This window comes from Lampetra planeri, chromosome 22 (genome assembly GCF_965212315.1).
Source record: "Lampetra planeri chromosome 22, kcLamPlan1.2.h2, whole genome shotgun sequence".
NCBI lineage: Eukaryota > Metazoa > Chordata > Hyperoartia > Petromyzontiformes > Petromyzontidae > Lampetra > Lampetra planeri.
The window spans coordinates 13,078,921-13,089,620 of record NC_136128.1 but is presented as its reverse complement, the minus strand read 5'-3'; the positions used below and the strand labels follow the sequence as shown (position 1 = coordinate 13,089,620).

The following is a 10,700-nucleotide window of genomic DNA, read 5'->3' as shown; positions in this document are numbered from 1 at the left end:
CACGTGCTCAAGCCTCATTGAGTGTCAAGCCTCTTGATCAAGAGGGTCCCACGTTGGGATATTTGAGCAAAGCCGTCTGCAGGATTGTTTTTTGGCTCTGGCCCGGGGGATCAAGTGGTGCTCACTAAGGTTCTCTTTCCGCTTCATCAAAGATCGCTGAGCCAACAAAACCGCCCAGATCCCACAAATCACGGCAGCTCGCCACGCTGGCTGTGAGCGGGCGTGCGCCCTTGAGCGCAGGGGCAGGAGCTGATGCGTGATGGTAGTTTCACCACCATCGTCAGCACTACCTTCACTGTCACCGTCACCACCACAGCAATCATCATTATGATCATAATCACAATTGCTACCACTATCATTTATATCGCGGTCATCTGCATTGCCACCACCATCATCATTTCCAGCTCCATCATCAGTATCACCATCATTTGTTCATGTTTTTGTTTGTTGTGGTTGCACCCGATTCAATAGCCGCCTGGCTCACAGGGCTGTACGTAATAAATGAACTGAATGAAAGGACCTCCACAACCTTTTACCGTCTTAACCTAGTGTCCTTTCCCCCTCTGTTCTGTAGCCACATCACTTTACCTCTTCTAAAAATAACCTCCATTTATTTAGACGCTACAGAATTCCAATATGTATCATACATTTAATTGATATGATAATCACGAGCCCCACCACCAGTCTCACCACCAGACCCGTTCGTCAATCCACTGCTGGATGAGGGCCTTCCCACACCGTGCTGGTCTTGGCAGTCGTCGGAACAAACTTCCCGTGCTGGTTGGTGAAGGTGGTGAACACAGACCTGGAAAGAGCAGCACAGCACAATGGGTGCACTACCCACTGCTACCCACAACGCAGCAGCGCCGCGGCTGCCCTGCGACGACGCGTGCACGTGCTCGCCCATCCGAGCGCTGTCCAGGATCAGCACCGCTTCGCTTGCGAGCTGTGATGAGGCCGGGCGCGTTCCGGGTAATGAATTCAGATTCAAATGTGGGCTGACGGCGCCCATCATTGCGTGATTACTGTGGGCACGGCCAGGGGATTGGCACTGCAGTTGGCGTCTTCACCACGACCTTAAACGGGGAATGGCGGTGACAGGGTTAAGTCGAGGGGAAAGAGCCCTCGTGCACTCATGCAATACAATTGGCTGCTGCGGTATTTTTCAGAGCTGGCGGTGTTTTCGCGCGGCAGCCCACGGGGACAGTGCGGCCCCACTAAACACAGCGTTATTTTCGTGCAGTCGCCTTAATTGGTGTGCGCTAATTAATTATTAAACCAGAGTTGACAGGGTGTGAGGGTGAGGAATACGGCGAGGCATACGGGGGGTGGTTCCAATGAGTAATCGGACTGTGCGTGGCTATCGAGTGCTGCGCAGGCGGTGCAACTGCGCCGAGACCCACGGGTCGGAGGGGCCGAGGCGCGGGTCGACGGACAGACAAGGGGGAGGAGTGGTGGGGAAATTGGACAGCGCCACTCCAATTCCTTGCTCCAGGAGCCGTGCACCAACCACGCAATTCCACTGGTGAGGGGTGAGGGTTAGGTGAGTAGTGTGAGAGGGTAAGTGGAGTTATTGGTGAGGAGTATGGTTAGGAATATGATGATACATTGGCTTAGGGTGATGAATGTGAGCCAGGCGTAGTCGTAAGGGTGAGGGGCAGGCTTAGCACAAGGACTCGGGGTGAGTTGTATTTAATTAAATATAGCCAGCAGGGTCAAGGGTTATGTGTTAAGGTTCGGGGTAAGAAGTGACAGTGAGTTTCGTTGTGAGGCGTAGGAGCATGATGCGGGTTAGGGTTAGTGGTTAGGGTAAGGAGTAGAAGGCAAGGGTGAGTAGAGTTTGTGGTGAGCATGATCACTGGTGACCGTGGGGTTTTAGAGCAGACGTGTACTACCAGGGTGAGGGTTATGTTGAGGGTTCAGGGTGATCGGCCAGGCTGTTCAATATCAGTGCTGCACCAGCCGTCTGTGCAGACAAGAAACTCATTCCATCAGAGGCGGCAATGATCCCTGTCGTGCCAGACCCAAGGCGCTGAATATGTTGACTCGGAGATAAAACCCCAAAGCGGGCGTCTGTATCACTCGGCATTCCTCCACGCCAGGGTTAATGATTCCGCGAGTCGAGCAAGCAAAGTCCGATGACCCCGCATTCCTTCCGCCTCCACGGACGTTGGGAGGGCGGCACGGTGATCGGTGCCAATTCACCTCGGCGCCGCGTCGTGTCACAAACCGCGAGTTGCGTCATCGCAGCAGCGGCAGGAGCGCAGCGAGGAAGTAACGCAACTCACGTCGCAAGCCGGTGGCAAGATACTGTGGTGGGCCGGCGATATCCTTACACAAGACACTTCGCGAAGATCCGACCCAAGAATTAACCTGTTTCTGCTGCTGCTGCCGGACCGCCCTCGACCGCGGTGGAAACCCACAACTCACGGGAGCAAATACTCAACCAGGACCGTAACTCAGAGAACAACCATGTCCACCTTCGTCATCACCCCCTCGGGTGATGACGTTTTCTTTTACATGAATTCACTCATGACTGGAAAGGGTCAAATATATCAACAATGCAGGACCTTCCTAAACATGAGTCTTGAGCCTCAGTAAGAGCCGGCATGAGTATGAGTATTGATTATTATTGTTGTTCTGGCCCCACTGTTGACTTGCCGCAGAGTGGCTCTCGTGCTGCTGATCCCGGAGCTCACACCGCCGGCTGCCTCGCTCTGGCCGCCCTCTCGACGCTGCGTGACGCCATCCCCATCCACTTCACAATTCTTCGCGTCCTTCTCCACGTCACATGTCCTCGTGTCGCTTTCTCCATTCCTCTCTGCGTCTCGCCATAGCTTTCGCACTCCGTGTGTATGGCGTTCAAGCAGCAGGCGGCAGTGGTGTGTTGGATGTTGGAAGCCATTCCACGACACCCGGGGGTGGTAGCCGAGTAAGTCCGCTTGCTGCACCAGAGTGCGCGTGTGTTTGGCAGTCGCCGGCAATAGATGCGCCTGATGGTTTGCACCTCATCGCATTCGCAGTTTGGTGGAGTCCTTGATCTTCCATCAATCGAGGAAATATCCCACAACTTCTTCCTCCACGTGTTGTTGTTGGGACGCGGTCGACAGCGGTCTCCACTGTCATCGGGGCAGCAGAGAGAAGCCAGGGCTGTCTCCGCGTCAGCTCTTCCGTAACGTTCTTGTTCGGGACACCGCTGGTGTGCCATTAACTGCCATCATGGCATCTTCGTGGCGTGTGCTATGCTGCAGAGGCGTCGCGTGGTTGGCATGAGCCTTCACCCGTGGACACCTGTGCAGTTGCACCACCTGCACACTCGATCGCCACGCCACTGCGCTCCACTGCCGTGCGCAAAGTACAGCCGACGTCCACGCGACTCCGACCTGGACGGCCGATTGCCAGAACCGACTCGGCTGAAGGTCGTGGGCCATCGGACACGGGCCCAGGAATTACATCATCATCACGATCCATGGGCAGATAGTCCGTAGGTGTCCTCTGCACATTTCGTCATTCTTTCCACTTTTCTCTGTCAGGAATTACGTAACAAAATATTTAACTTGCGACGCGATCCCAAGTCCCGCATGGGTGAGTTTCACGCTCGCTCGCGTCAGCCCGCGCCGCCGACGCGGCGTGGCCGGTGGCACCGCGGTCCGGGCCCTTGAGTTGCACGCTCAGCCGGTTCCGCCGAGGCCCCCTCTGCTCACCGTTACCCGCTCGCCCCGAAGCCGCTTCTGACTGGCTTGAGGAATGGGATGATTGCGTTTGTGAGTAGAGGCGAGTTTTCTGCTTGCGAGCTGCATTTTTTTTACCCGGATGAGGGCAGCTCCCCGCGCAGCGCTTCGCTGAAGTGCGATGATTCAACGATTCCAGGATTACACAACAATGTGTCTCACGCTCCACCGCGCAGCGTCCCTCCGCGCGGATTATCACTCTTGTTCGCTTCCATCCTGCGCTTACCTTTCTGTCTGTGGATCTTCTCATCATGCACAGAGCGGTGCATGTTGGTTTATTGTGGCCCTGAGGCAGTGGCCACACTTGCCCAGGGATCATGGGGGGGGGGGGGGGGCTTGGGCACGCGAAGCCCAAAAGTTGTGATGCGCTGTCTCTGCAACTCCATTCCAGGTCGCATCGGGAATTTCTGGCACAATCAAATCTGTTCAGTAAAATGCGAGACTATATGAGCTTGTGTCGGCTCATGTCTGAGCTGGATTGATTCACCAATGGCTTGCAGGTGTTTTTGTACAGCACCCTCGGCGTTGGAGAAAAGCCAACCACCTTGTATGTCAGTGACAAAGTCGCGTTTTTCCTCCTGCGATTCACGACTGCTGTTAAAAGTGCACGCTTGCGTGTGCAGAGCCGCGGCCACAATTGGCAGGAGCTGCCAGCGCTCATCTCGGTCAGAGACCCAAAAGTGCGGTTATCCGGTTGATCATGTTTCTCCCCCCATGCACCTCGTCACCCCAACCACTGTCGTAATATCAGCCGACTCATGTCGCACTTTTATCGCTCCACCACCACCGCGATTACTGTTCTCATGAACTTCACGCATTGTTACCTGTCCACAGCCTGTTCTACCAGTTTTAACGGTTTCCTCTACAGTGCTTTCATACTGCACTCAACCTCCATTGCTGGTGCAGGAAATAAAGTTCGTCTCTCTCATTTTCTCACACACGTCAACTTTAGATCTCCCTGCCATCGTCCTCCATCCCGAGTTCATACAACCCCGCCTAATTGAGAAGACGTGCTGGTTCATTGCTGGTCGCTCAGCACTAGAGCAATCGCAAACTGTTTAACATGGCTGCTAGAAGCATCTGCCAATCCGCTGCCTGCAGCAAGACCCACACAGCGGTGACACTCGACAGCAGGACTGACATCACATCCTCACCCTGCAGGTTTCGTGAGTGAAATGTTGGGCCGACCCAAGTACAAAACATTGGCTTGGGGTCCCCACAATGTAAATACAAACTCATATTGTATGCAATTTGATGCGGGGGGTGGGGGGCTACGGAGTTTGGGGCCCCAGTAAAGTTGAACCCCTTTTAACCCCTCCCCCCCGAACCTTTCGTCAGGCACATCCAGACCCGACAACAAGCCACAACCATCAACCACGCTCTCGAAAAGTCTCAGCCAAGGCTTGGGTTTGTGTCCTGCAAGCAGCCTGAATTTAGCCTCGTCGACGATCTAGTTACAAGCCACCAGAGACGAACAATCAACCAGCACAGCAGGGTTTGCTCGTCTGGCTTCGTGCAATACACGTCATGCAACAGGCCCGAGAGATTCAGCGCCATGCCCTTACACAGGAGAGGCCACGCTCTCATTAAGGACACGCTCATGCCCTTAGGGAGCAGCTTTGCCCCATGAAGTAGAATACACACGTGTGTGCTCGGTGCCCTTTAAGAACGGGGACACTTACATCACACTGGGCCACAGGGCTTGCATTTCTGACCGAATCGTTTATGCGTCGCCAGCCGACTGGAGTAGGTGACACGTGATAAATAGTAGCCACGGATATCGCGAGGTATACTCGATGTGGTATGCCGGGTGTAAAAATAAGCCCTGCCTGAACATCCTGTATCACTGTGTGGAAGACTGCTTCCCTACATCTGCAGGAGTGTGCAACAGCGAGGAGGTACAGTATATTGTTAATTTTATTGAAATATTAAAACTCACAAAGCAAACTGGAATAAGGCTGGTGGCGTTTGTGTGTGGGCTGTATTGCATCCTGTGTGGTGATGGTGGGTTGGTGATGGTGGGTTGTTGATATCACTGTCACATTCCTGTACAGGTGAGAGACATTACGTACAGGTGAGGCATCACGTACAGGTGAGGCATCACGTACAGGTGAGAGACATTGCGTATAGGTGAGGCATCACGTGCGGGTGAGAGAGGCACCAGGTACAGGATTGTGCGGGATTGACAGCCTGGCTGGGCGCACCTGCATCGTCCGGTGGCACCTTGCACCTCAAGCGAACAGCAGTGAGAATTCTAAGGAGCGAGGCGCATGCAGCAGCTGCTGAATAGTCTGGCGGGGCTCCTCAAGGTGACGCCACGTGGACCAGGCGAGTCGGCAGCGTCTTCACGGCGGATAAAGGTGGCGAGGGCAGTCGGCGAGACGAGCCTGAGTTGCGGGGTGAGAAGCTAAAAGTGGTGAATGGAGTGATGATACGGGTGAGGTGGGGGTGAGGTGGAGGTGATGAGGGTGAGTGGTGGGTGAGTGGAGGTGAGGAAGAACGTTTAGAGTGAGTAGGGGGGTGAGTTGTAAATTCAGTACAAGGTGGTGAGGAGAGGTGAGGGTGTGTGGGCTGATGAGTGTGCGTGGAGATGAGTGGGGACGAGAAGAGAGTGAGTGGAGAAAGATGGCGATATGGTGATGGTTGCGATGGAGGCGCTGGGAGTCATGACGGATGAGTAAAGAGAGCGAATGAGAGGGCTGCGGTGAGAGGGAGTGAGGAAACAGGTGGCGTGGCAACGCGACGAGATAGATGGAGACGAGTCGAGGGTATTACAGTACAATGAGATGGGTGAGCGCCAAGTCGTGCTAGCCGACCCCGATCCGCTACTCCGCAAAAACGTCTCCATCCGCGTGGAGTTCATGATCCACACAATCCGGGCAGTGCTCCATGGCCACCGCGCTCCTTCACGATCCCATCTCTGGAGATCCACGCGGCATCAGCCCTCGCCTCACGCCGCGGCCACTTGGTGCCCCACTCGCACCTCGGGTGGGCCGACCGCGCGTCCCGCTACCGCCAACGGCCCGTGGAGGCGATGGTTGCGGCGTTGTTGTTGCTGTTGGACGACGACGATGTGGATGACGCGGTGCTGGTGGGGGCCGTCATTTCGTGGAGGCATCGCTGCCTGCCGAGGCGCTCGAGTCTCCGCTTCTCCAGCACCAGGTCCTCCAGGCTGTGGAACTGCAGCGCGTGGCTCTCGGCGCCGCGCAGGTGAAGGCGCAGGGCGTAGGGGCCGCGGCCGTCGCTGCGGCGCTCGCTGCCGCTCTTGAACTGCCGCCTCCCGTAGCGGCACCAGGCGGCGAAGCACTCCGAGTTGGCCCAGCACAGCAGCTGCCCGGCGGCGCCCACTTGCTCCACGGCGCAGCGCACGATCGCGTCCGCGGCCAGAGCCTCAAACTGGTAGCAGGAGGACACGAGGCGCACGGAGCGACCGCCGCCCGCGGCCTCCACCGTCTCGTTCCTCACCGCCTCATCCCTCAGGCTCACGCAGTAGCCGTCTCCCACGAACACCACCCACAGGGACACCTCGCCCGGTGCCGAGAACTCCAGCAGGTCCCCTGGCAGGCAGCGCGGCAGCAGTTCGGACAGGGCTCCCAGCGGCTCCACGGTGCCCCGCGAATTCCGTGGCCCCGCCAGGGTCTTGTTCAGGATGCACTCGTCAATGTGGAAGGCGGACAGCTCCACCTCGTTTGTGCTCAATTGTCCACCTCTCTCCTCTTCCTCTTCTTCTCCTCCACTTGCTCGCCCGCGCGCCTTGGGGGGCCCCTTTCCTCCATGACTTTTACCACCATCGCCACCTCCTCCCGCACTTCGCCTTCCTCCGCCTCGTCCTCCATCTTTGCCGTCGTCGCCCTCGTCCTCCTCGTCGTCCGTGAAGATGTAGGCCACCGCGGAGCCGGGCACGCCGTCCCCGTCGTGGTTCGCCGCGTCCGCCGTGGGTACCTCGAGGTAGTGAGCGTGCGTGAGCCGCTCCACCTGGTTCCCCATCACCATGGCTCCCGGGCCCGGAGCTCGAGCTGCGGGGATGAAAGGGGCTCGGCGCAGGTGGAGTGGCGGGAGGAAGCAGGAGACGCACGAAGGTCGGCTCCGGTCACCCCCCGTTGGTGTTAGAGAGGGGGTCCAGAGGGATCCCCGACTCGGCAGGGTCTCGCCTCAGCGGGGGGTCGCCTCAATGACGAACTTCGCGAGCCGAGGCAGATACTGGCGAGATAGTCTAATGGTGGAGGAGCGGCGCTCCCTCCAGGTACGACTCCTGCTTGCCTCTCCCCTCTCCCCTCCAGGTGAAGCTCCTCCCAGTGAAGCCACGCCCCTCCGGGTGAGACTCCACCTTGCCCCTCCCCTCCAGGTGAAGCCCCTCCCCTCCAGGTGAAGCTCCTCCCGGTCAGGCCACGCCCCTCCGGGTGAGACTCCTCCTCTTGCCCCTCCTGTGCCAGGAATATTCCTCTCGCCCGGCAGGTGAAGCCGCCACGTGCTGCAGGTGTAGAGGAGGAGGAGGCGGCGCTGCTGCTGCTGCGGCAGCTGCAGCTGAGCGCCGCGAGTGGGAAGCGCTGCCCGGGTCTCGCGTTTCGCCTCGTCACGGAAAAATGCGTGGGCCCCCTCCGTGGTGGCGAGAGGGGAGGGAGTGGGACGGAGGGGGCGGGAGAGAGGAGGGGGAGGGGATATTTGGAGGATTCATTGGCGTGGCGGGAGGGAAGTCGTGGCACCTGGATTGCTCGAGTGCCGTGCGATGAGATGGAGTCCAGTGTCCTGTGGAACGCTGGGACTGTGAGATAGTTCTATGCCGCGTGTGGTGCTCTTCTACATGGGGGTGTATTCCCCGAGTTGTGATGTTGTGTTTACGTTGGGTGTGACCGATATGGGTGTGCTTTATCGGCTCTGATCATTCTCCAGACGATGTGTGCCGTCCAGCGTTGTGAGATGCCGTGTGCGAAGGGCCTGCGTTGTTCTCTGGACCCCGGGGTGCCCGGGCAGAGCAGATGGCGCCTCTTGGTGCCCCCGTGTCTCTGTGTCCCGAGTGCGCAAAGCTTCGGCGGTGCTGTGTGACAGCCTCTGGCTCTTGTCCAGACACCGTCTCCGCGACTCACAAATCGCTCAGCGATGCAATGAAACCCCTCATTGCTATTTCACTTGATATAAATGCAACGCAGTTTATAATGAAGTCATCGCGTATTCTCATTACACTGTAATTGCAAATGCGTTGAGTTATTTGTGGTTATGCACTAATGTCAACGAAGAATCGAAATTATAATTTTTTAAAATCTATAAATGGTTAATCCCGTGCAAGATTCGCATCGGGGGCAAGACGCAACGCGCGCGCGTGCGAGTGTCGGCATGGAACGCGCTAGGCGATATCGTCCCCCCCGCTACGGACAGACGCGCGCATTGGCGAGGACGGCTGCCCCGGAAACAGCGCGAGGAGAAGAGACCGATTGAGCTCTCGTGACGTGGCAGCTGAGTGACTTGGGGATTAACCTGCGATAGCAGCACTCAGAGACCCAGTCCCAAACGTGCCTCTCTCTGTTCAACTGGGAAATGGGGCCTTGAGCCACTTAAGAGACATTCCACATTGCTATGACGGAGGTCAATATAGTCAACTCTCGATTACTCCAGGGTAAACAGTGGGAGGGATTTACCCCGACAATACAAATACATGTTCCTACCTACCTGCCTATGTCAGCTGTTATTTACGACTCTGTGTCTCTCTCTTAGATCTCCCATGCTCACATGCCCTTTGGATTGCGCTCTCATACTCACATGCCCTTTGGATTGCACCCGTTGGGTTACATACTAATTTCTTACATTGACATCACTAGCCCCGACCACTTCTTTATGATCCTTGGGCTACACCCATTTCAAACCTTATAAAAGTCTGCCTCAGCAGCAGACCAATGCTTCCCCATCTGATGACGGACACTTGTGTTGCGCCCGAAACGTCGTGATTTATTTTCTACCTACGTGACTTTACCGAAAGAACCAAAGAGTATGAATTACTGCAGTCACGAAAGCTTCAAATCAAGATTAATACAAATACAGATTATGCAAAAGCTTTGCAAATGAGGGTATAAATCCACATTTGCATGGAATGGAGGTGAAAGTACAAAATTGTCATCTGTCCTTCTTGGCTTCTTGAAGTCATCTCTCACCAGGTCACGGGCAAGGAGGAGCAGTCGCAGTCAAATAATCCATGGCACGGTGGATTGCGACTTTTAGATATTTTCCTCTTTGTATCATAAGCACAGTTAATCCACACGGATAATCGAGAGGACAACCTATGTGTTGACTTCTCACAAAGGGGTACTCATGTTATCAGCTCAGGAGGGATGGTCGAATTGACCCAGAGATTTTCTGCATCCTGGCCACTTCACTTGAATGCATGTGGTCGGGGGCTTAGGCGAGTTGAGTTGGGAGGGGGAGGAGGGCAAACCTCTGTGGCGAGCGGCACAATTGGCACGGACGCTAACCGGGGCTGACAGACGCACATCTTGCCAGGGATCGCCCGCCTAATCAGGCGTGCCCGGAGCCCGCAGGACATCGGGGAAAAGGTCGTGCGCAAGGGGCATAGCCACGCCAGGGTTTTCACCGGATCGGCTGTAAGATTCAAACCCATGAGGAGGTGGCCCCCGCGCCCAACACATCTTCACGCAGCCGTCACGTCGGACACAAACAGGAGCCGCGTGTCGCTCGCCCAAACCTCTCGTATTTCCCGAGGCCCCACGAGTCTATGGGCCCTGTAGACGCAGGTTCTGCTGGCAGAGGCTGCTCCTACGCTCTGTAGCGACTCGGTCGAGTGATCTTTATTCCTGCGGAAAATCGAGTTTTGCGGTGTGCCGCACCGCGGCTTGTGCCGATGTCAACACATAAGCTCTGCTGATGCGAGCAGTAGCAGAATTTCACAAAGACAACAAATATGAAATTGCCCGACCCAAGCCCGTGTTCTGGGCTGGTACAAAAACTCACCGGCCACACACG

General features: G+C 56.3%; 1 protein-coding gene across 1 annotated transcript; it reads right to left on the bottom strand.

Moving 5' to 3' along the window:
- Window positions 1–5,630: 5,630 nt before the first annotated feature.
- LOC144725076 (protein LRATD2-like) lies at window positions 5,631–8,049 on the bottom strand. Its single transcript, XM_078604539.1, has one exon. It carries the CDS (start codon window positions 7,722–7,724, stop codon window positions 6,741–6,743), a length of 984 nt encoding a protein of 327 aa, XP_078460665.1. The 5' UTR covers window positions 7,725–8,049; the 3' UTR covers window positions 5,631–6,740.
- Window positions 8,050–10,700: the final 2,651 nt, after the last annotated feature.